The 26,954-nt window shown below is 43.5% G+C and overlaps 1 protein-coding gene across 1 annotated transcript in view; it reads left to right on the top strand.

Moving 5' to 3' along the window:
• The window catches only part of LOC139259825 (glutamate decarboxylase 1), an 85,294-nt gene that overhangs the window by 2,787 nt on the left and 55,553 nt on the right, over positions 1-26,954 (top strand). Inside the window, exons 3-10 of the mRNA XM_070875667.1 lie at positions 2,130-2,220; positions 11,014-11,126; positions 12,397-12,512; positions 12,612-12,691; positions 12,844-12,898; positions 13,099-13,215; positions 13,307-13,371; positions 14,116-14,194. Coding sequence (XP_070731768.1) covers positions 2,130-2,220; positions 11,014-11,126; positions 12,397-12,512; positions 12,612-12,691; positions 12,844-12,898; positions 13,099-13,215; positions 13,307-13,371; positions 14,116-14,194 — 716 coding nt within the window. The remainder of the gene's footprint in view (positions 1-2,129; positions 2,221-11,013; positions 11,127-12,396; positions 12,513-12,611; positions 12,692-12,843; positions 12,899-13,098; positions 13,216-13,306; positions 13,372-14,115; positions 14,195-26,954) is intronic.

Genomic DNA, 26,954 nt, shown 5'->3' with positions numbered 1-26,954 from the left:
TGCAGGCGCTTTGCTATTGTTTCTTGTCAACCTCCTATTGAAGCCTTTTGTATTATTTAATCCAGCATTTCCAAATTATCAGGTGGGAAGAAAAGCAATACATTTGGCAATCATCACTAGACTGGCTGCTAAATAAATCACTGTCCCAGTTTATCAATTTTATAGTAGAAAACAAGTCAGTATGTTCCAAACTGCAAGCAATTCACGTCAAAGAGCAGAATCATTTCGCGTAAATTATACAGTAATGTCCGTGTTACACATTAGCCCCAGCTGTAAAATTGCAACAATGCGACTGTTACTGTTCCACTCAGTACAGTATCAGCGTAACTGATCGAATTAGGTCATTGCACCGTAACTTCTGCTAAAGGATGGAAATGCAAATGTAATCTGTATTTATAGCAGTCGAATATATTTGCCCTCGATTAGCCACATTTTAATGCGTTTATTATCAAGTCTCGACATGCTTTATCATTTGTACAGTAAATACTGCGAGAACTATATTCTAAAATTAAAAGTCATCTTTTACTCCTGAGTTGGAGCTGACTGAAGTATTGACGGTACAGTCCCATAGTCAATATTCAAGTTTTTAAAGTATGTTTGTACCCCTAAGGAAATAACTTGTCTCGGGGCTGAATATTTGATGTTCCGTGTTATTATTTTGTGAATTTTACAAATATTTTTTGTTATTTCACGGTTCACAGCGGGAGTGCTAGCTGTGTACCGCAGCCCATTGATTCGTGTAAATAAAGGCTAATGAATTTAATATGCGTTTAATTAAAAGCCATCTTAGAAAAAAATCTAATTTTTAAACAGATTAACTTCATTGTACAATGAATCATTGACCTGTAAATGCAAGAGTCGTGTCAGTAAAAAGGAAATAGCTCATGGGCAGATTCAGGATTTTATTTTGTGGGTACTGATGATTATCATCCAACAGGGCATTAACATTTCAGTTATCTCATCGAACGAATATTCCAACAATATTCTCTTAATTAAAAGGCCAGATTTACCTTGACAAAGAGAGACACAACTGCTTTGCGAAGAGGTGATTTGTAGTGAATATTTCCCAGCAATAGAATGACTAGGTTTCTGACTGCCATTTAGAGTTTTCAATACCTGACTACCTTGTAGGGCGTCTTGGAATCGATACTTAGCCGCCACCTTCGCCAGACGCTCTGACCCAACCGATGAAGCGTGATGCAAGGTCCGCTTTTCTGGACACGTGTTTACTCCGAATCAAGACTGATTCAAATTCCAGATGTTTAAATATTTTCAATGGCGTTTAATTCCTGTCTAAACACGTTTGAAGATCAATTCGGACAAAATGCTAATGATCTAACGTAGTGACAAATTCAGGGCAAGATTTTAAACCACTTCATGCTGAGAAAATCATACAAAGTTGGATATTGGTGGAAATACGTCAGTTTTTCTGAATAGTGTTGTATTATCTCTAGATTTCCAAAGTATATATTTCGTTTACCATTGTGTAGACGAACACATTTTTATAGGAACCAATGACCCGTACAGAAAATGTATAAAAAGGTTAATGGGAATACTTATGTGGACAACAAATAACACCGACTCCAGAGCGAAGAGAATGGCAGGCCGCGAAGAATATATAATAGTCGGTCAGATTGGTAAACTGAAGCGTATTGCTTTAGCGAAGTGGGGGACTCCGATAGGTGCCGAATCATTCGCTGTGTTTCATATTTCTGTCAACAATTTTATAGAGCAATTTCACAAAACTGACGCGTTGGGGCACTTCCTTATAATATTAACATTTCAGAAAACTTGGAGAACAAACGTACAATTCACACAGTCAAAACACTTAGTTTATATTCACCCGAACGACGTTTTATTTCAAGTAGTGTCCCACCCATGTTATAAATGTATATCTAAATCCAGCAATACTGGGTGATTTGGCAGTCTATTTAAAGACTTGTCGGTGTACTGAAGACAGGTCACCACAGGTCATAGTAACCTAAAATACATCTGGCATGTTACCCAAGGTTACCGAGAAGTAATCAGTTCCACGCATGAATCTAAATCTAATAGAATATGGACTGAAACCCCTTAAATGTTTAGATTATTTTCTGCACCTTTTGATGTTTTATTTTAAATCCCCGCAGGGCATCCTCGGTTCTTCAACCAGCTCTCGTCTGGTCTTGACATTATCGGCTTGGCCGGAGAATGGCTTACGTCAACAGCTAATACCAACATGTAAGTTCAGGAGTGCACTTCATTCCACTTTTCTATTACAAGCAGATTGTATCACAAAAGAAAATGCATCTGGTCCCCACATGTCTCTGGAAGAATTTTACAGCTCGTCAGATATGAATAGGTGTATCAGAGCGACTTGAAGCCATCCAACCCTCTTCACGATGTTGTCGTGGCGCAAACTGTCCCAAACAGTTTTACTGGCGACGTGATTAACGCCCACGAATTTGAATTCAAAATAAAATTTAAAAACGTATTACCAGGCTTTTGGACAGATGTAGTGAGGAGCAATCATTGTGAAGGCTTGATTTCCAAACAATTCTTCAGAACCTAAATGGCTACTTGCCCAGCGAATGCACGCAAAACCATTACTACTAGCGTAAGGGATTAAATAAACACTAAAATAAATTATTTAAGTGATTTAACCATACAAAAATCTTTAAAATTAGTTTAGGTTATTTTTGGTCCCTTCAAAAATGTTTGCATTTATTTTTCAAATAAGAACAAATTTTGTTTTAAATGTTTAATTAAATTGTATTTTAATAAATTTTGAACATGTGATGATTTATTTTTATTTAGGTGTAGTGAAATGTATTTTTTAGGAGATTCCTATTCATGCTTATGGGGATTCCGTATGTAAATGGAATCCCCATAAACATAATGCAAATTCCCTTTGTGATTGGTTGGGGCGGCCCACATGATCCCAGGGGCGCTTGCGAACTGCATGGGCCCCTGGGATACTTAGGCCTTTACGCAGGTGCCTATACGCCCAGGAGCGCGAGTTTTCGAAGATACAGAGACACCAGGTAGGTGCGTACTTTTCTTGTGGTTCAGAGGCATTCGCCCACAGGAAGCCTCCGACCGCAATTTCCAGCCCATCTTGTGTATACAGAGGGACACTGGGAGAAAAAAATATAAAATGAAATATGTGGGGACTTTTAAGTTTAAGGAGAAATCAGATGTGTAAAATGTGTGTAGTTCGATATGTTGAGTATTGCTATGGATCTGCTTGGATTGATGTTATCTGATATCTGCGCAATGCCGTACGTGAACATCCAGTGAATTTAAGTAGGCACAACATGGCAGATCTAAAAAGGCCCATAGAGGTCATCTGGATATTACACATGTGCCCCAGTGCAGCAGACAACAAATATATTAATGTAATCTAGGAAAAGTTGAAAAATTGTAGAAAATGCAAATCCGAGCAATATTTCAAGACATGGCTACAATTTTCTGGTCCATGCGGGTGGGATTGGAGGCGGGTCGGGAGAGAAATTTCAAATAACTTGGTGCGGTTTGGGAAATTGCCATCATTCCGACCCCACGCACCTTTTCCTCAGGTGGATTTGCCAGTGTGGCAGCGATCCAAGTACGCCAGAGGCAGTCAAGCTAATTTATAGGATTATTAGGTTCTTGTCAGACACTTAAGCTTCTTTTTAACCCTACCTTTCAAATTTCCCTGGATGGAGCACGGGAATCATGCAACTCAGGAACCATGTCTATGAACCTGAGGCAGAAGTTCAGAGGCCATTGATCCAGCTCATTCGTGCACAGCATAGAAAGAGACAGGTGGTCTCTTTTTTATGGCAGATGCTGTTGCTGAGTGCATTGATAGCATAGATTTAGCTTTATAGAGTTGGCAAGTTTTTTCGGATCTACTGTTACCACATTGGTACAACCTATCACACCATTGACAGATTGCTTCTGTCATCTCTACTTGACCTTCCATCGATTACATCAGCATGGGTGCCATTTATACTGTCTCACCTTGGTCCTCGGAATCGGACCACAATGAGCCCCAACACCAGCAGCATCAGGCACACCAGCAGCACCAACAACAACACCACCAACTTTCTCAACTATCTGTTGCTGCACAGGACAGAGGGCATCAGTGCAGGGCTGCACCATACTGGAGGCGATATCCCGAACACAGGATATATAGGCAGAGGATGAGCTTCTTCAACATGATGGAGCAGCAGTGCCAAAGGGGTTTCAGGCTATCATGCCAGGTCGTCGCAGACATTTGAAGCTTGCTGGAACAAGACCTGCAGTCCAGAGAAGCAAGTGGCTACTCTTCTGGAATTTTTTGAGGATGTTTCCAGTAGAGTGGACAAAGGAGAACCAGTTGATGTGGTGTATTTGGACTTTCAGAAGGCTTTCGACAAGATCCCACACAAGAGATTAATGTGCAAAGTTAAAGCACATGGGATTGGGGGTAGTGTGCTGACGTGGATTGAGAACTGGTTGGCAGACAGGAAGTAAAGAGTAGGAGTAAATGGGTACTTTTCAGAATGGCAGGCAGTGACTAGTGGAGTACCGCAAGGTTCTGTGCTGGGGCCCCAGCTGTTTACATTGTACATTAATGATTTAGACAAGGGGATTAAATGTAAGATCTCCAAATTTGCAGGTGACACTAAGTTGGGTGGCAGTGTGAGTTGCGAGGAGGATGCTATGAGGCTGCAGATTGACTTGGATAGGTTAGGTGAGTGGGAAAATGCATGGCAGATGAAGTATAATGTGGATAAATGTGAGGTTATTCACTTTGGTGGTAAAAACAGAGAGACAGACTATTATCTGAATGGTGACAGATTAGGAAAAGGGGAGGTGCAACGAGACCTGGGTGTCATGGTACATCAGTCATTGAAGGTTGGCATGCAGGTACAGCAGGCGGTTAAGAAAGCAAATGGCATGTTGGCCTTCATAGCGAGGGGATTTGAGTACAGGGGCAGGGAGGTGTTACTACAGTTGTACAGAGCCTTGGTGAGGCCACACCTGGAGTATTGTGTACAGTTTTAGTCTCCTAACTTGAGGAAGGACATTCTTGCTATTGAGGGAGTCCAGCGAAGGTTCACCAGACTGATTCCCGGGATGTCGGGACTGACATATCAAGAAAGACTGGATCAACTGGGCTTGTATTCACTGGAGTTCAGAAGAATGAGAGGGGATCTCATAGAAACGTTTAAAATTCTGACGGGTTTAGAGAGGTTAGATGCAGGAAGAATGTTCCCAATGTTGGGGAAGTCCAGAACCAGTCTAAGGATAAAGGGTATGCCATTTAGGACCGGGCTGAGGAGAAACTTCTTCACCCAGAGAGTGGTGAACCTGTGGAATTCTCTACCACAGAAAGTTGTTGAGGCCAATTCACTAAATATATTCAAAAAGGAGTTAGATGTAGTCCTTACTACAAGGGGGATCAAGGTGTATGGCGAGAAAGCAGGAATGGGGTACTGAAGTTGCATGTTCAGCCATGAACTCATTGAATGGCAGTGCAGGCTCGAAGGGCCGAATGGCCTACTCCTGCATTTATTTTCTATATTTCTATGTTTACCAGTGGCTGTCAAGGTCACCAGCTCCCTCAACTTCTTCACCTCTGGCTCCTTCCAGGGATCTGCAGCAGACATTAGCAGCATCTCGCAGTTGGCCACCCACAGATGCATCACACAGGTCACTGATGCCCTGTTTGACAAGTCAGCCAATTATACCAACTTTGCCACTGATGAAGCCAATGTTCTTGACTGGGCGCTCGGCTTTGCCACTCTGGCTGGCTTCCCACGGGTGCAGGGCATCATCGACTGCACACATGTGGTCATCAGGGCACCCCATCATCACCGAGGAGTCTTTGTCAACCGCAAGGGCCTCCACCCGCTCAATGTACAGTACATCTCCAACCATAGGAAGATCATCATGCATGTGTGCACCAAATTCCCTGGCAGCTGTCATGATTCTCTCGTCCTGCCCAGTCCACCCTTCCTCAGCTCTTCGCTCCTCCAAACAGACTTACAGGCTGGCTGTTTGGAGACAAGTGCTATCCACTGAATAAGTGATTCATGACACCCTTGAGGGGGCCACGTACTGAGGCTGAGGAGAGAAAAAATGAAAGCCACACCTGATGTGTCATAGAGCAGACAATAGGCATGCTCAATATGTGCTTCAGATGCCTTGTCAGATCTGAAGGAGCCCTTCAGTATGCACCAGCCAGGGTATCCAGAATCATCGTGGTTTGCTTTGCCCTGCATAACATAATGCAGCAGCGAGAATTAGTGCTACATAAGGAACAAGGCACTGAATGCACAGCTGCTTCAGAGGAGGAGGAGGAGCATCAGCTGGAAGATGAAGAGGAGGAGGAGCAGGAGGAACCTGTGGTTCATATCCCACCAGCACCTGAGCACATTATTGCCCGGGAAGCCAGGGATGACCTCATCATGACCAGATTTACTTAACCTAAGGCATTATACCATATGGCTGTCATATGTGTGCCAGGCTGCCAACACCCAACAGCAGCACCATAAAGCATCCCTACAATGACCAAGCCATTCCTTTCACACTGACCACCATTGCTGGAGGTACTGTTATGTCTGACCATTCACTCCAATTCACTAAGTCACTTCCAAGGTTGTAGGCAGAATTGGCCATGACCGGAAAGTGGTGAAAATAATAATTTTTATCTGCGACATCAGATTAACATAAACTTCACACAAATAGTTATTAAAACACCCACGTGCTTATCCTTGTGCATCTACTTGTGTTTCATCTCTCTCTTATGCGTGCTTCTATGAGGTGCTACCCCTGTGGCTTCAGCAGAGGTAGAGGAAGCCTGCTAACTTCCCTGCTGCGACTGCATAGACATCATAGCAGACATCCTATGGATCTTGGTGCCGTGATGACCCTGCTAAAGTCTGCTCCTCCTACAACTGTGCAGGGGTAGACTTGGCCATTGCAATCCCAGGAGGCATCTGGGCTCTGACTGAGGGAAGGCAAAGGGAAGAAGTGTGAGCGTTTTGAGACACTTCCATGTCCCCTGTCATCCCTCTCATGAGCCACCTACGCTTCCCTGCTAGCAAGGAGGTGGAGAGCACCTTGCTGCACAGCAGTGGGGCCATGAGGACCCAAGTCTACATTTACATCCCTCCTAGAGAGGAGGTCTATGAACATCTACCATCTATTCTTCATAGTGACCACGTACTCCTGTGAGTGGAGCATTAGCTGCTCCATGCAGGTGGCCATACTTTCCATGAAAGAGCCTACAGTCACCATCGCTTGCGACACAGTGGTGCTCGTGTTGGAGATGGACTCCTCCATTCTCTGCACATTGACAGACATTGCAGTCACAAAACCCGTCAAAGACTTCTGTACTTCTTCCTGCACCTTTAGATTGCCTTCTTTCTGGATGTCCCCTAAGGCTCAGCCTCTGCATGCAGCTGAGCAGAGCTGGGAGCGTCCTGCGCCCTCCGGCAAGGATTCTCACTGCTGTCCCCGTGTCCACCATTTCCTCTTGCTCACTTGTGATTTGTGACACACCAGGTGACAAAACTATTTTATCTTGAATAGGACCCACCGAGGTGGACGTATGTGCACTGGTGCTGAGTGTGCTTATGTCTGGTGATGGTGCACCCTCAGAAGCTGGAGGCGCATCTGAAGTGTCATCTTCCTCTTCTTCCTGGACAGTGATGGGGCTCCTGATGGACCTGTGGGACAGTAAAGAGATGATTTAGAAATGTCACATCAAGAATGGGTAACAATACCATCATGCACATGATGAACATTCACTGGCTGCTGACATCAGTCCCCATAAGAGTGACTGCTGTATGCCATGTGGTCATATGAGGTGTAATCCTGTCACCAGGTTGCTGAGATGTCCCCCTCTCTCCATCTCCTACCTCCAGCTGCTCCGCAACTCCTGAGACTTCCAGGGTAACCTTCTCTGTTGCAGTTAAGGTGGCCAATGATGGAGGCCACCTCGGTTCTCTCTCTCTCCGTCTTATTGCGGGCTCTCTTCTCCTGCAAGGAGGGAAAGAAGAGAAGTTTGAGTGAGAGTGATGGAATGAGCATAAGGAATGGATGAGTAACATCTTTAGTGAGTGACTATGATGGAGGTGGGGTGCCAATGCCAAATTGCCTTCTTGCGTGTTGTTAGTTGGTATGATTACATTATACTTATGTGGCCTGAATGTTACTTGCCACTGAATGTTGTCCAGGTCTTATTGCATGCATGAACAGACTGCTTTATTATCTGAGGAGTTGCAAATTGAACAAAACACTGCAAGCATCAGCGAACATCCCCACTTCTGATCTTATAATGGAGCAGCTGAAGATGGTTGGGCCTAGGACGCTGCCCTGAGGAACTCCTGCAGTGATGTCCTGTGGCTGAGATGATGGCCTCCAACAACCACAACCATCTTCCTTTGTGATAGGTATGACTCAAGCCAGAGGAGAGTTTTCCCCTGATTCCCTTTGACTTCAATTTTACTAGGGCTCCTTGATGCCACATTCGGTCAAATGTTGCCTTGAAGTCAAGGGCGGTCACTCTCGCCTCACCTCATGGAATTCAGCTCCTTTGTCCATGTTTGGGCCAAGGCTGTAATGAGGTCTGGAGCCGAGTGGTCCTGGCGGAACCCAAATTGAGCATCGGTGAGCAGGTGCGTAAGTGCCACTTTATAGCACTGACGACGACACCTTCCATGGTTACCATTACACGATCCTAGTTTTTCATTCCAGATTTATTTATTAAATTAATTTTAATTCCCCCAGCTGCTGTGGTGAGATTTGAACTCTTGTGTCCAGATCATTAGAGCAGGCCTCTGGATTACTAGTCCATTAACATAACCATTATGCGACTGTAGCCCTATATTTCACTGATTCTGATCCTCATGAAATGCAGTGACATTGGAGCTCTGCATATATAAGCTTTGATACTTTCACAGAGCTTCACTCTCTTGGCAGTTAATTAATAATGTTATGAGAGCACATAGTATTAAAAAATTCCATTAACATTTTTGAAAGTTCTCAGGGAGTGGAATGGACCTCCTGGGTACTTTTAAAATGCAGCTTTTCACTGGGCTGGAATAATACTGCAATCAGTGACAACTTAAAGTGTTGCGAGGTAACCGTTTTGAGGGCATCTCACACTTCTTGGCTTTGTAGCCAAGGAGGGAGTAGTAAGCACTCTTTGTAATGGAGAGCATATGGGATCAGAAGCTCAGCTCATGGCTGAATAAGACACCATCATAGCGAATAGTCTGGATCAGCCTAAGGCAGTGAGGGGTTGAAGTCAGTGGCAGGGGATATGGTGTTTGTGGTGTGGGCGGAAAGTGATAGCTTCCATCTTCCCTGAGCTGGAGAAAATACAGCTCATTCTATTTCAAAGCTTTTCTTCCCATCCCCACATAGTTGCATGTGGAATACCCCAATGTACCATACCTATTCCACATTTAGAGGTTGCCGCTTGGAGCCATTATCTGTAGGCATAGGTTCTATTTTTATATGCATGCTGACAACACCCACCATTGCCTCCTCCCCATGACACTCAAGTCTGCTACCATCTCTGTGCTGTAATATTCCTTTTTCAACATAAATTTATGGATGAGCCAGAAGTTTCTCCAATTAAACATTGAGAAGAATGAAGCCATCCTATTCAGTTCCCCCCTTGTGCCTGATTCCATTCCATTCCCTGGTTTCTCCCTTTGCTTATACCAGGCTTTGCCACCTCAATGCCCTTTCAAACCCCACATCCTGTCCATTATCAAGACCATCTACTTCTCCCTTGCAAAATGGTCCACCTCTACTCCTACCTCGTTCCTACCACATCTAAGTCCTTTATCCACACATCCATTACCTCTTGGCCCGATTTCTCCAAAGTCCTTCTCATTAATCTCCTAAGCTCCATTTTACTCAGACTGCAACTCATCCAAAATTTTGCTGCCAACATCCTATTCACCTTTATCTTTACTAATCTCCATTGGTGCCTTGTCCCCCAACACACTGAAATTAATATCCTCATCGTAATTTCTAAGTCCTTGTATGACAATGTCCCTCCCTGCCTCAACAATCTCCTCCAAGCCGATGTCCCTATCCATACCTTTAATTCCTCTTACACAGACTTCCTATGTATCCCACCTTCTCTTCACTCCAGAACCTTTAGTCACATGGCCCTAATCTAATCTTGGAAATCCCTGTCTAAATGTTTACAGCATTGGTGTTCTATTTATATCTTTAAAAACCTCGTTTATACCTATCTTTTTGACCATGTTTTTGGTCTCTTCTCTTAATTCTTCTCTTGGTTGATATCTGCTCCTCCTCTGTGAAGCGATTTGGAACATTTATTATGCTAATGACAGTATATAAATGCAAGTTGTTGTTATTCACTAGGTACTGTTGGCTCATTTCACTGTACATTAAATCACCTAGTGATCCATTCTTTGAAAGAATTAGGCTAAAGTGTGATCAGCTTATTCCCTCAATGTACAGGCAGCATGTTCCATTCACATCTGCAGTGGGTATACTTAAAGGCTGACTGCATTTCTCTCTTTGATTATTAGGTAATCATCATTTATAATTACATTTGACACTTATTGACTGCCTTGTATTACAGAAACAAAACTGTCCTTGGGGGATCATCACCTGGATAATTTTACATGAATAATTGCTTTTGGATTTTTGCAACCCAGTTCAATATTCTTAATTATCTTTGCTGTCTATATTTATTCTGTTCTGTGGAGTGTCTGTGAGTTCAAATAACGGGCATTCCACATTATTTACAATGACATGTTTACGTGATATATCATAGTATTGGACCTTTTTTTTAAATAAAATTAATTGGATTGCACTGGATAAATGGCAGATATGTCTATATTTTACATCGAGGAGAATGTATTTCATTGTCATCTAAATATCTGTACTTGGAATAATTTTGATTTATTGTTCATAAATGAATGACATACAATCTTCCATCAAAAGAATTGTGATTAAAAATGAGATGGTTGCTTGGAAGAGTAATTACATCTGATACTTATCCCACAGGTTCACATATGAAATAGCACCAGTGTTTGTCCTCATGGAACAAATCACACTGAAGAAAATGCGAGAGATAATTGGTTGGCCCAACGGAGATGGTGATGGAATTTTTTCACCTGGTAGGTAATATGATCGATTGACTTTGGTAAGACTCTCATTCTGTAACAGTGTAGCCATGGAAATGGATTTTGCTGTCAAGCCAGTGAAAGTAAATACACAATTTTAACTATAGCAACAACTCCAACTTGACAATTATTTTTCAGTTTTTGTATCCATACATTGTATGATACTGTTATCCTATTTTCAATGTATTCAGTGCATTAATGTAATTCAATACAGATGTTTAATTGAGAAAGACACATGAAAATCATAGGCTAAAAATAAAAAAAGTACTCTAAATTTATTAGTCTAAGCAACATTTTGTAGATCAAGGTGCAGGATGCCACTTTTTTATTCAATAGAATGGAAATTCTGACAATTAAAAAAAATTGTGCTTCCTACATAAAACTAATAAATATGTGCTAGGTTTTCAATGTTGAATGATAAAAGTTCAGTTTAGTGCAATATTTGTTCTTTTGAGGAGGTTTTCACATTGTTTTTCTAATGTCATCACTGAGGTATGTTTAGAGTCCGTACAAAGCATTGTGGTCACGATGATTTCCTGGGACTACTGGACATCCTCAGAAATCATAGCCAAATTACTTTAAACAAAAATTGAAAATGGTTCTGCAGTTATATTTCTTGCCTTCTCTGGTGTAAAATGGTTTAACAACTTTTTTCTCTTACTGCTTTGCCTATTCTCCCTTTTAAAATCATGCCTGCCATTAATTAAAATGGATCCTTGCTCTTGTGGCCAGGGATGTGGCGAAGTCATTGTACTCCATAGTGAAGATGGGACAGTGAGTGTGGGGTGCATTAATTGTTCTATTAAAAAGAACCTATTTAAACAGGATTCTATTTCAAACTAGTTCATTACTTTATACATTGCTAATTTCAGGAAAGCCTGTTTAGATTAAAAATAACTATTTTGAGTCAAAACATGGAATCCATGAAATCTAGTTTTTCTGAGAAATTTGATTCCCTATGTCCCACCTGTATTTGTTTTGTTTTAACAGTGCTACTAATTGTGGCACCAAGGTTGGGTCAATAGTTCAAGGACGTAGTTCACTCCAGAGCCCAATCCCTCCCTAGGACAGATTATGGCTATCAACTCACAAATCAGCTGTCAATATTCATATAAAATAAAAATAGACAATATTTTTAGCAGGTGCAATGAAATGAATCATAGAGCTGATAATATCATATACTGAATTGAACTTCTCAAGCAGCACCATTAGTAAATGTTTGGAAAGGTGATTTTAAAATTCTCCTACTTAATTTGTTTTTTAGGAGGGGCTATATCAAATATGTATAGTATAATGGCTGCTCGCTACAAATATTTCCCAGATGTTAAAGTCAAAGGGATGACTGCAGCTCCTAAACTGATACTGTTCACATCAGAGCACGTAAGTTGTGTGATTCTTCAAATTTAGTTATTATTTCTTTCATTATGCTTATACATGTTTTCTAAAATAATTGATTTTAAATCTATTCGTCTATTGCAGAGTCATTATTCAATAAAGAAGGCTGGGGCTGCACTTGGATTTGGAACAGACAATGTGATTCTCTTAAAATGTGATGAAAGGTACCATTCAGGATATTGCCATCGAGTTGACTTTAAATTTATGTATTTGAAAAATTCTACTTGACTAGAAAATTATAATGTTATTATTTGCTGATTTTCCAGCTATGAAGATTATGATTTTTATACATCGTTTGTTTCTGAAATGATTACAGGGGAAAAATAATGCCAGCTGATCTGGAAGCAAAAATTATTGAAACTAAACAAAAGGTATGTATGTACATGTTTAATTCCAATGACACACACCCGTTCCCTCAGTTGGATTACAAGTGAGCCTCTTTTGTTATTGCTAATGCCTGTTTCTGTTTTCCAACTTTTCATTACATAATACAGAAACTTATGTTGCAAACTTTAACATTTTGTTCAAATTGGCATATAACAAAAATAAACCAATTTGTTTAATTTCACAGGGATATATTCCACTTTACGCTAATGCAACAGCAGGAAATACAGTGTATGGTGCATTTGATCCCATTGAAGAAATTGCAGATATATGTGCTAAATATAATCTCTGGCTCCATGTTGATGTAAGTCGTGCTTTTAAACTTTAACTTAAAAAATTCCATATTTGTATTTCTGCAAAACTATATGAGTTATTCTGTTTCCATTTATTTGTAGGCTGCATGGGGAGGTGGGCTTCTGATGTCCAGAAAGCATCGCCATAAACTGAGTGGCATTGAAAGGTAATTGCTGTTTTTTATAATAACTGATACAGGTTACCCTCCTGTGGCATTTAGGGCTGCCAACACTGTTTGGATGTATTCCTGGAGGTTTCATCATGATCTCCTGCCTCCAACTGCCCCACCCAGTAAAATAGCCTTTTATCCCATCTTCAATATTTTTATAACTAATAAATAAATGTTCGAAGAAAATGATAACATTCGCAATTTTTAAAAATGCCCCTATGAGTTTTTTCTTGGGTTGCTTGCAGCAATGCCCAGGAGAATAATCTTTAATTCCTGGAGACTCCAGGACAATCGTGGAAGGTTGGCAACCCTAGTGGCATGTGGGAAATAAAAACATTCTCTCTCTTCCTGTAAGTGGCTCTCTGTTTTTCTCTCACGCTGTAAGTCTTTCGGTCTCCTTTGCTTTGCTTTTCTCTGACTTGTCTCTATTTCTCTCTCTCTTTGTCATTTCTATATCTACTTTAAATAAAACAAGGGAATCAATTGGAGCTACAACATATTGAGAAAAATAAATAGCTAGTTCCTCTTTGAAGTTAATAAGTTGCTAATAATTATTTTGGTTATGTTTTATTGAAAAAGAAAGAAAACATTTCAAATCAGGTTGATCTCTAATGAGCACATAGCCAAATAATACCACTATGTTCTGATGGCCCAATCATAAAAAGAGAGTATATAATGTTCAACATTTTTAATAATACTTCATGCATATGTAATGTAATTACAGACTGATTTTCCTTTCAGGGCTAATTCTGTTACTTGGAATCCCCACAAGATGATGGGAGTTTTGTTGCAGTGTTCTGCTATTCTTGTCCGAGAAAAGGTATCTATTTGAATTAAAATACATGAACTGGTTATTGCTAGTTTCTGTGGTTACACAGTTTCAATAGCACAGTAAGAATAATTCAGTTTTTATTATAAGACAATTATAAATGTGCATACTGTTCTAAAAAAAACCATAATTAATTATAATGGCGAATGGTGTGAAAAATTCTGTCACATTTTTGTTTTGCTAAAACTTTCTTTAAGAGGACCTTTGTGCATTAATTCCAAAAGTAACATAATTCTGAATATTGTAAAGGGGAATGTGTACAATCATTTGTTTCATAGATCTTCTTTTATTCCTATGTGTGTTCAAAACTGCTGGCTAGAGACCTTATGAGAAGACTTTTTGTACAACATTTTAAAATTCTGCTCCCATGACCTGAAGGGGGAGCACTGCCTTAATTTGAGTGGAACTTTATGCTATGGAGGAAATTCTACACTGGGTTTACTCATTAACCTTTTACTGATGGTCATGTTGTTGTGTGGTAACCCACCTGAGGGCTAGAATTACAAATCCTACTCTGGGTAAGTTTTTGGTCTCAGATTTACCAGTTTCCCAAAACTATTTCCACCCAATTCCCAGGGTTTTAGGTTAACATAAGAACATAAGAATTAGAAGCAGGAGTAGGCCATACGGCCCCTCGAGCCTGCTCCGCCATTCAATAAGATCATGGCTGATCATCAATCTCAATTCCACTTTCCCACCCAATCCCCATATCCCTTGACTTCCCGAGAGTACAAAAATCTATTTATCTCAGCCTTGAATATACTCAACAACTCAGCATCCACCGCCCTTTGGAGTAGAGAATTCCAAAGATTCACAACCCTCTGAGTAAATAAATTCCTCCTCATTTGTTAGGAATTTGTTCGAAATTCCTCCTCATCTCAGTCTTAAAAGACCGACCCCTTATCCTGAGACGATGCCCCCTAGTTCTAGACTCTACAGCCAGGGGAAACAGTCTCTCAGCATCTACCCTGTCAATCCCCCTCAGAATCTTGTATGTTTCAATGAGATCACTTCTCATTCTTGTAAACTCCAGAAAATATAGACAACCCTCTCATCCCATGGATCAATCTAGTCAACCTTTATTGCATCGCCTCCAAGGCAAGTATGTCCTTCCTCAGATAAGGAGGGTAAACCTGTGCACAGTACTCCAGGTATGGTCTTACCAAAACCCTGTACAATTGTAGTAAGACTTCCTTACTCTTGTACTCCAACCCCTTGCAATAAAGGCCAACATGCCATTTGCCTTCCTAATTGATTGCTGTACCTGCATGCTAGTTTTCTGATACGAGGACACCTAAACCTCTCTGAACACCAACATTTAATAAGTTCTCACCATTTAAAAAATATTCTGTTTTTCTATTCTTCCTACCAAAGTGAATAACTTCACATTTCCCTACATTATACTTCATCCGCCACCTTAATGCCCACTCACTTAATCTGTCTTTATCCCTTTGCAGGCTCTTTGTGTCCTCCTCACAGCTTACTTTCCCACCGAGCTTTGTATCATTAACTTTTATCTCTGAGCTCATAATCCTCAGCCAAGTGCTCAACAAGTTTTACATGTATGAGTGCCTGTCATATTTACCTGAATTAATAATTAGTAGATTGGATGATGCAGTTGGTTAGCATAGTGTCCTGTTACTTGTGGAATTTGAATTTGAATCCAGACCAGACAGATGAAAGTCTCTTCATGGCTGGTAATATCCTTAGGAAAATGTGTTTGAGAATAGATTCACAGCACAAAACTCCCAGGACACAATTGCAATTTCAGATATCTTTAGAATGCTGCTCTGATGTTGGAATGAAGGAAGTTTTACAATACCTCTGGTACATACTATACCCAACATGTTGGTGTTTGATACAGTCATTGGGTGCTGAGTGTTCTGTTTCCCAGCACTGACATCATTCGCCCGATGAACACTGAAAAAAAGCCAATAATAAGTTTGATATATTTCTGCCTATTTGTTATTATCTATTACTTTTTGTCTATTTAAGTAATCCCCTGCACTCAAATGCCATAGGAGTTGTGGTGCTTGTACCTCTAGGCAGGGAACAGTTCAAACCTAGAATTTAATTCACTAGGAAAAATAATGACCAATGGTATTGCTTCCATTTTCTTTCCACTTCTGACTATTCTCTGCCTCTCATCCTTGCTTTTCTTATCATTCGCTTTTGACCTCTCCTTTGTCAGTCATGTGCAATGTGTATCTCTGATTCTGGATGCTCTATCTTCAATGGCAGCAAAGTCACAATTCAGATTTAGTTCTTGATATATACAATGTGCTTTCATTCCATCATGGTTCAATGTCCAAAACATAAAATAGAAGGGTTTCCTTTTGCCCACATGTGAGATTTGGGATCAAACTGTGAGGTGGATTTGTGGCAAAAATTTGAACCAGTTAAAGGTACATAGAGGTCCAGCTTATATTGACACCTGTTGATCAGCACCCAGAAGAGAGAGATATCTTCATGGTAAGCCCATCTTTTTGCGAACGCCTCTTACACAAGAATCTGGATTAAGCAGTTGGTGATGAGTGAGCTTGGTATGTAGTATTAGACATGGACATACAGAACAACAAGGTTGCTGGCCCATTGCAAGTAGTCCTGCTAGGATGCTTTCACCATTCTGAAGGTAGATGCCCATCAGATAACTGATGAGGAAATTATGAGGATTGGAATGATAGCTGCTGAATGGCATTATCTGAAGTTTAGGGTTGTGGATGTATGTTCATATAGTAGCATTTGGTGCTTTCCTGACTGGGGCGCAGGGAGACAAGCATGTAGCTGTAGCTCTGTACCTCAAACTAGTGGAACCACAGTTTGATGGACCACATGATATGGTCAGGCAATGGTGGAAATGTGCTTTTGCATTTCATGATGAGTTACGCTGCTCACCATGCCACTTGAGATGAGCTACTGGCACCTATTGTTTGCTTAGCAAGAGTTCCAACCGGGACTTGACAGTTGCCTAGTGACATACCTTGTGATGGGAGATTGGAACTCAGTTGATCTGCTGTAGGAAGATCCAGTAATCCAATACCTAAGCCTACAGTGCCACAGGGTGCTTGCCATATTTTGGGGTTGTTACGCAAGATAGTTTTTGGGTTCATAGTCACTGACCAATCCCTTAAATGGATCTTACATCTCCTATGATCTGTAATGTATCTTTTTCTGCTCACTATCTAAGTGAAATCCAGAGATCAAAGCAATGAACCTTTCCTCTGTACCAGATACTGAAATGTATCATGCAACATAATGTGATTGTCCTCTCTTTGAAAGGTGGATTGAATATACAACAATCAGCCTAAGACTCAGACGCTTAAATCAGCAGATGGTTTTATTTAAGTTAAACAAATAAATGAGCAGTTAACAGCATAAAACAACAAATTATAGACTTCCTTATTCTCCTTGGTGCATAAAATAATAAAGTCACCTCTCACTTTCTCTCCAAATGTAAACCGTAAAACAGAAGTTCATTTTGTTGTGTATGGAGAAAGAGTCAGACTGAACACTGTGAGCTCAAGGTAATGTGTGACCTTAGTCTTTTATTGCAGGTCTCCAGAGTGCCTCTCCAACCTGTGAAGCCTCCTTAAATACCTGTGCTCCCAAGGGATTATGGGATCCATTGGGACTCCAGGGGATGAGCCCTCTGGTGGCTGTACAGAGTAAATACAGGTCCACATATATAACAACACTTCCCCCCCCCCCAAAGCCAATAGTGTAACTATTTACAATGTGAGTCGATCTGGGGCGCTTCTTGCCCTGGTTGATCGTCTCAGTGTGAAAGCTGGTGTTGTTGAATCATTTGTTGGGCCCTCGCTGGGCTGCTGTGGATGATGGGTTCTGCTTCATGGTCAACCGTGGTGCCAGTTTCCACTGGTGTGTATGTTGAGGGATCCAAAAAGATAAGGTTCAAGGTGGGTTGCTCAGAATAGTCCGTGAATCTGAGTTTGATTTGGTCCAAGTGTTTCCGATGAATGAGTCCATTTGAAAGTTTGACCCGAAACACCCTGCTTCCCTCTTTGGCCACGACAGTGCCGGGAAGCCATTTGGGACCTTGTCCATAATTTAATACAAATACAGGATCATTGATTTCAATCTCGCGTGACACATTTGCACTATCATGGTATGCACTTTGTTGAAGCCGCTTGCTCTCTACCTGTTCATGTAGATCAGGGTGAACTAACGAGAGCCTTGTCTTAAGTGTTCTTTTCATGAGCAGTTCAGCAGTTGGGATCCCAGTGAGTGAGTGGGGTCTCATGCGGAAGCTAAGCAGGACTCGGGATAGGCGAGTCTGCAGTGAGCCTTCAGTTACCCTCTTCAAGCCGTGCTTGATGGTTTACACTGCTCTCTCTGCCTGACCATTGGACGCTGGTTTAAATGGGGCAGATGTGACATGTTTGATCCCGTTACAGGTCATGAATTCTTTGAACTCAGCACTGGTAAAACATGGCCCGTTGTTGCTCACCAGGACATCGGGTAAGCCGTGAGTGGCAAACATTGCCCGCAGGCTTTCAGCAGTGGCAGCAGATGTGCTAGCTGACATTATCTCACATTCAATCCACTTGGAGTACGCGTCTATAACCACAAGGAACATTTTACCCAATAACGTGCCTGCATTGTCGACGTGGACCCCAGACCGCAGTTTGGAGGACCAAGACCATAAACTTAGTGGCGCCTCCCTGGGTACATTGCTTAACTGCGAGCATGTATTACATCTGTGAACGCAGGACTCTATAAGTCTGCATCGATACTGGGCCACCACATGTGGGATCTAGCTATCACTTTCATCATTACGATGCCTGGGTGGGTACTGTGGAGGTCATTGATGAAGGTGTCTCTGCCCTTCTTGGGGACCACTACTCGATTGCCCCACAGAAGGCAGTCTGACTGTATAGACATTTCATCTTTGCGCCGCTGGAACGGCTTTATCTCTTCCTGCATTTCCACTGGGACACTGGACCAGCTCCCGTGAAGCACACAGCTTTAAACTAGAGATAATAAGGGGTCCTGGCTTGTCCAGGTTTTGATCTGCCGGGCAGTGACTGGTGATTGCTCACTCTCAAATGCTTCCATAACCATGGTTAGATCTGCGGGCTGCGCCATTTCCACCCCCGTGGTGGGCAATGGCAGCCTACTGAGAGCATCGGCGCAGTTTTCTGTGGCGAATGGTGTAGTTGTATGCGGACAACGTGAGCGCCCATCTCTGGATGCGGGTCGATGCGTTGGTATTTATCCCTTTACTCTAGGAAAACAGGGATATAAGTGCTTGATGGTCAGTTTCCAATTCGAATTTTAGCCCAAACAGGTATTGATGCATTTTCTTTACCCCATAGACACACACTAACGCTTCTTTTTCAATCATGCTGTGGACTCTCTCAGCCTTAGACAAGACTCCTGGATGCATAAGCAACCGGTTACCGTTTCCCAAAATCATTAGCTTGTTGCAATACACACCCGACGCCATGTGACGATGCATCACATGCTAGGACCAAACGCTTACATGGATCATACAACACAAGCAATTTGTTTGAGCATAATAATTTTCTCGCTTTTACAAAGGCATTTTCTTGGCTTTTGCCCCAAACCCATTCATCTCCTTTAAGCAGTAAGGCGTACAGTGGTTCTAGCAGTGTGCTGAGACCAAAGTAGTTCAAGAGTCCCAGAAACGATCGCAGCTCCATCACGTTTTGTGGCCTCGGTGCATTCTCGATTGCCTCTGTCTTCGCGTTGGTGAGCCTGATGCCATCTGCTGCAATCCTCCTTCTCAAGAACTCCACTTCAGGTGCCAGGAAAACGCACTTAACGCGTTTTAACCTGAGCCCACGTGGTTGAGTCGACTAAGAACCACCTCCAGGTTCTGCAGATGCTCGACTGTGTTTCGACCTGTGACCAAGATGTCATCCTGGAAGACCACGGTGTGTGGGACCGACTTCAGTAAACTTTCCATGTTTCTCTGGAATATCGGCGCCGCTGATCGGATTCAAAACGGGCATCTTTTATAAACGAGAAGACCTTTGTGCGTGTTGATGCAGGTGAGACCTTTTGATGATTCCTCCAGTTCCTGCTTCATGTAGGCTGAAGTCAGATCCTGAAGTCAGATCCAGCTTCATGAACGTCTTTCCTCCCGCCAGCTTTGCAAAAAGGTCATCGGCCTTTGGTAGTGGGTATTGGTCCTGCAGGGAGAAACGATTGATAGTTACTTTGTAATCGCCACAGATTCTGACGGTGCCGTCTCCCTTGAGAACTGGGACAATAGGACTGGCCCACTCGCTGAACTCAATTGGTGAAATGATGCCTTCTCTTTGCAGCCGGTCTAGCTCGATCTCTACCCTTTCTCTCATCATGTACGGTACTACTCTTGCCTTGTGATGGATGGGTCGCGCCCCCGGAATTAGGTGGATCTGCACTTTTGCTCCTTGGAATTTCCCGATGCCTGGTTCAAACAGCGAAGAAAATTTGTTTAAGATCTGGGCACATGAAGTGTCGTCAGGGGGCGATAGCGCTCTGGCGTCATCCCAGTTCCAGCGTATCTTTCTCAGCCAGCTCCTGCCGAGCAGCGTGGGACTATCGCCTGGTACCACCCAGAGTGGTAGCTTGTGCACCACTCCATTTTAGGAGACCTTTACAGTAGCACTGCCGATTGCAGAAATCAGTTCTTTTGTGTAAGTTCTTAGTTTCGTGCGAACTGGAGTTAGGACTGGCCTTGAGGCCTTGTTGCACCACAACCTTTCGAAACTCTTTTTGCCCATGGTGGACTGGCTCGCGCCCGTGTCCAGCTCCATTGACACCGGGGAGTCCATTTAGTTCAACATTCAACATTATCGGGGAACAATTTATGGTGAATGTGTGCACCCCATGTACCTCTGCCTCCTTGATCTGAGGCTCTGGTTCGTCGTGATCCTCCGTGGATCTGTCCTCCTCTGCAACATGGTGGTTTGCAGGTTTAATAGGCTTTGCAGCTCACCTGCACACTCGTGGAGGTGTCCCATTGTTCCCCTTGCAAACGTACTCTTTGAATCAGCATGAATGGAAACGATGATCACCCCCGCCAACAAAGTGTTAATGGCCTTGCATCCATCACCCTTGATGGTGGACTCTGAGTCATCTGTGGATGTGCAGCTGCACGTATGTTATGATTCGTAAACAACATCACTTTGTTCACAGTACTTGTGGCAGCACTTGTGTGCTGAGAGATTTGCTTCGTATTGTCACTGGTGGCAATGAACACCTGGGCAATCGCTATGGCCTTACTCAAGGTTGGGGTCTCTACAGTCAAAAGTTTGCGAAGCATGGTTCCGTGGCCAATGCCAAGTATGAAAAGGTGTCTGAGCATATGCTCCAAATGTCATTCAAATTCGCAATGTCCTGCAAGGTGTCTTAGCTCGGTGACATAACTCGCCACTTTCTGGCTTTCAGACCTTTTGTAGGTGTAGAACTGGTACATCGCCATCAGAACGCTTTCCTTCAGGTTCAAATGCTCTCGGATCAGTGTGCACAAATCGTCGTACGATTTCTCCGTGGGTTTCGCTGGAGTGAGCGGATTCTTCGTGAGGCCATACGTTGGTGCCCCACAGACGGTGAGGAGGATCGCCCTTTGTTTGGCAGTGCTCTCTTCCCCATCTAGCTCGTTGGCCACGAAGTATTGGTCGAGTCGCTCCACTAAAGTTTCCCAATCATCTCCCTCTGAGAATTTCTCCAGGATGCCCATTGTTCTCTGCATCTTTGGGTTCGCTATCTGTATCTCATTGCCAGTTCTTGTGTTTGGAGAAAGAGTCAGACTGAACACTGTGAGCTCAAAGTAAAGTGTGACCTTAGTCTTTTATTGCAGGTGTCCAGAGTGCCTCTCCAACCTGTGAAGCCTCCTTAAATATCTGTGCTCCCAAGGGATTATGGGATCCATTGGGACTCCAGGGAATGAGCCCTCTTGTGGCTGTACAGAGTAAATACAGGTCCACATATAATAACACACTTGACGTAGCTTAGTTTCAGTCTGATCTACTTGGATGCAACTGCTACCTATGAACCAGAAGTAGTTGTGCATGCGCAGTTCCAGTGTCTTTTTTTTTCTTTGCCATGAGCTGAAGCTAATTTTGGCTTTTGTTTATTCTGGAGCAAACCTGACCACATACCCAACTCCAAGTTTTAGTCTCATTTCATTCCATAGGATTTATTGTCCCACATGTACACAGACAGCATGACCATCTCTACCTCACAGCCACCTATCTCGACCCCGCCACTGTCTTTGATTTGTCATTCTGCTTGTCCATATACAGAATTGGATAAACAGAAATTTCCTCCAATTAAATATTGGGAAGACCGAAGCCATTGTCTTTGGTCCCCACCACAAACTCCCTTCCCTATCCACCAATTCCATCACTCTTCCTGGGCACTGTCTGAGGCTGAATCGGACTGTTCGCAACCTTGGCTTCACATTTGACACTGAGCTGATCCTCTGACCCCATATCCTCTCCATCATCAAGACAGTGTACTTCCATTTTCGCAACGTCGCCTGTCTCCGTCCCTGCCTCAACTCATCTGCTGCTGAAACCCCCATTCATACCTTCATTACCTCTAGACTTTTACATGGCCTTCTTTGACCTTACAAAGGCCTTTGACACTGTCAACCGCGAGGGTCTATGGAGTGTCCTCCTCCGTTTCGGATGCCCCCAAAAGTATGTCACCATACTCCATCTGCTCCACGACGACATGCAAGTCGCGATCCTTACCAATGGATCCATCACAGACCCAATTCAGGTCCAGACCAGGGTCAAGCAGGGCTGCGTCATCGCCCCAACCCTCTTCTCAATCTTCCTCGCTGCCATGCTCCACCTGACAGTTGATAAGCTCCCCGCTGGAGTGGAGCTAAACTACAGAACCAGTGGGAAGCTGTTCAACTTTCACCATCTCCAGGCCAGGTCCAAGACCACTCCAATCTCTGTCGTCGAGATACAGTACGCGGACGATGCCTGCGTGTGTGCACATACAGAGGCTGAACTCCAGGACAAAGTCGACGTATTTACCGAGGCGTATGAAAGCATGGGCCTTACGCTAAATATTAGTAAGACAAAGTTCCTACACCAGCCTGTCCTCGCTGCACAGCACTGCCCCCCAAACATCAAGGTCCACGGCGTGGCCCTCGACAACGTGGACCACTTCCCCTATCTCGGGAGCCTCCTATCAACAAGAGCAGGCATTGATGATGAGATCCATCACCGCCTCCAGTGTGCCAGTGCAGCCTTCGGCCGTCTGAGAAAAAGAGTGTTTGAAGATCAGTCCCGCAAAACTGTCACCAAACTCATGGTCTACAGGGCCGTAGTAATATCTGTCCTCCTGTATGGCTCAGAGACGTGGACCATGTACAGTAGACACCTCAAGTCGCTGGAGAAATACCACCAGTGATGTCTCCGCAAGATCCTGCAAGTCCCCTGGGAGGACAGACGCACAAACATTCGGGTCCTCGTCCAGGCCAACATCCCCAGCATTGAAGCACTGACCACACTTGATCAGCTCCGCTGGGCAGGCCACATAATTCGCATGCCAGACACGAGACTCCCAAAACAAGCGCTCTACTCAGAACTCGTCCACGGCAAACGAGCCAAAGGTGGGCAGAGGAAACGCTACAAGGACACCCGGCACCCTCAAAGCCGCCCTGATAAAGTGCGACATCCCCACTGACACCTGGGAGTCCTTGGCCATAGACCAGCCTAAGTGGAGGAAGTGCATTCGGGAGGGCGCTGAGCTCCTCGAGTATCGTCGCCGAGAGCATGCAGAAATCAAGCGCAGGCAGCGGAAGGAGCGTGCGGCAAACCAGGCTCCCTGCCCACCCTTTCCCTCAATGACTATCTGTTCCACCTGTGATAGAGACTGTGGTTCTTGTATTGGACTGTACAGCCACCTAAGAAGTCATACTAAGAGTGGAAGCAAGTCTTCCTCGATCCCGAGGGACTGCCTATGATGATGACCTCTAGACTTGACTATTCGAATGCACTCCTGGCCAACCTCCCACCTTGCACCCTCTGTAAACTTAAACTCATCCGAAATTCTGTTGCCCATATCCTAACTCGCACCAAGACCAATTCACCATTACCCCTGTGGTCACTGACCTATATTGGCTCCTGGTCTGGCACCGCCTTGATTTTAAAATTCCCTTCCTTGTGTTCAAATCCCTCCATGGCCTCTTCCCTCCCTATCTCTGTAACCTGGTCCACCTGTATAATCCTCCGAGATCTCTGTGTTCCTCTAATTCTTGCCTTGTGCGCATCCCGATTTTAATCGCTCTGCCATTGGCTATACCAACTGATCAAAACTCCTTCTTCACAAAGAGGGAGGGGAAAGGAGAGGGTGAGTCAACTCGGGTGGTATTCACATACTACTCAGGTGGCTGGTTAGAGGCTTAAGAGCAAGTCACTTAAAGGGGAGGCTGCGTGTGTCCCGGGCCGCCACTTTATTTTGTCGGCCGACTTTTCAGTCGGCCTAACAATGGGGGCCCTCGCCTCAACTGGGCCACCATCATGCAGTCTGGCAGTCCCTTTTGGGTACCGGGCCACTGGCCCAGTCGAGCACATCGCTGGTGGTCCAGTGACGGCCACCAAAGGGCCTGCAGAGTGCGCAGCGGCCCTCCCCTTTAACTGAAGGGGAGGGGCATTGTAGCATCCCAGCGCTACACATAGCTTCTGCCTTGGGCTGGCGCCTTGGGAGCGCCCCATCAATGAGGCAGAGAACCTGAGACAGCGCTCTGCCTCATTTGAGGGGGGCAAAACCCAATTGCACGCCGGGGACCAGACATCCGGCCTGGGCGGTAAAAGTCCTGGGCCTGGATGGTTACTGCCCCCAAACGGGGTGCGGGGCAATTTTGGCCCCCAAAAATCATGCTTTAAGTGCTGATGCAAAGCAGTTATGGGGTATGCATCAGTATGAAAGAATAGGTAAGCAACCTAATGTTCTGCAGGACTTAGAACTGAGCCTAGTTTCAAGCTGCAAATGCTCAGGTAGTTTGGTGGATTGCCTGTGAATATTATAAACTTCTGATGCTTTTTAATGTTGGGGGAAAGTGAAAGTTTCACCCAATTTCTCATAACATTACAAATTGGCTGCCTGGAACAGGCACAAAAATACAAGTGCAGGGGCAGCCTTTGATTGTTCTAATGCTCCTAAGTGTTAATAAATTCAGACAATAGTGCTGAAATTGGTAGGCTAAACTAAGTTTGTGGAGTTATTAAGGCTGTTAAAACCTAATTAAGGTCTAAATTGAAAGTATCAAGCTCTGGCAAGCAGCATTACTACTGGGAATAAGAACTGACGATTAGGGCCAGTGTTTGCAATAAAAATGCTGAAAAAAGTAGAAAATACTTTTTTGATAATGCTGAAACGGCTGCCTGGTCAAATGTATAAAGAAATGAGCAACTCACCGGGCTGAAACCCTCCTCAGTATAACTTGAGGAGTGGAAAATCAGACAGAGAGCCCTTTCACCATCTCTCTGCCATCAGGTACCACTTCTATGATTTCCCACTGGAACTGAGATCAGGCATATAATACATCCACACAAATATAGGTGGCCATACTATAATTAGATGCAAATAATAGGAATAAATCATAAGACACATTTCCTGCCATTTGCACCTTAATGAAGCTGAGAACTAGCAATGCCGCATATTCATGCCATGATCCGCAAAGGGATTTGCCTAGTACAGAATCAGTGATTGCACTAGGCAAGGTGGAAGTTTTAAAATAAAAAGTAAGCATTTTTAATTTTTGGCACTTTAGCTGGCTCTGCCGGCCACACCCTATTTTCTCCCCCCTGTGTCAGACCATCTCGCCACGCGAGAGCCTTCCAAGTTTATTCAAATTGTTCTGACCCTGGGAAATTGGCCAGGGTCAGAAATAGAGACCGTCCTAGTAGGCTCAGGCCCATCAACGTTATATGCCAATGTTTCCAAGAAGAAAATCCACCTATGCTTGTCCTAAAGCATTCAAGCTGGTGAGAGATTTTCATAACTGTATTTCAACGTAGGAAACTGTGAGACAGGAAGTGGGTTGAAGACAGCTGTGGTTTTTTTTGGAAAATGTGATGAAAGGTGGGTGTATCTGTTGTGGTTTTTCTGCTGAAACAACATTGCTAAAAATTAAAGCAGTTTTGGAATTTTATAAACCTCCCAATAATTTATCAGTAACTAAATATAGTGCTTAGTGTTTGCTATCTGAAAAATAAAAATGAAAAGTTAAGGGTAAACGTGATACAAAATATAATGCACAACATAATATAATGACACATGGTAAATTAAAACTTCCATATCATTGGTCCAAAATTTATCTGTACTATATCACGGGGGCAAAATTGCCCCGCGCCCCGTTTGGGCACGCGATTTGAATTAAATGAAAATTTAGTGCCCAGTGAGATGGGTAGATAAATGTCCCGGAATTGGGGTCTTTGAATCCAAAAAATCTGCAGGGCAGTATGTAGGTGGGCGATAGAGGGGTGGAAGTGCAGCGCGGCACTGATGCCGTCAGCGCAACGCGGACGTACCATGTCATGCTAACGTGTCACAGCGTCCCTCGCCTTCTTTTAAAGTGGAGGGTTTCGGCCCAAGAGGAGTGCGGGGCTGCATGTTGGCGGCTCGGCCGAACCAGCAGCCGCCATTGTCGGATTGACTGCAAAGTCGGCCGACAAAAGAAATATGGCGACCGCGGCGCAAGGCCCTCCCCTTTAAGGGTGGACATGGCGCCCCAGCCACCATAGCTTTGTGACCC

This window comes from Pristiophorus japonicus, chromosome 3, assembly GCF_044704955.1.
Source record: "Pristiophorus japonicus isolate sPriJap1 chromosome 3, sPriJap1.hap1, whole genome shotgun sequence".
Classification (NCBI taxonomy): Eukaryota; Metazoa; Chordata; class Chondrichthyes; family Pristiophoridae; genus Pristiophorus; species Pristiophorus japonicus.
This window is presented reverse-complemented; position numbering and strand designations above follow the sequence as displayed.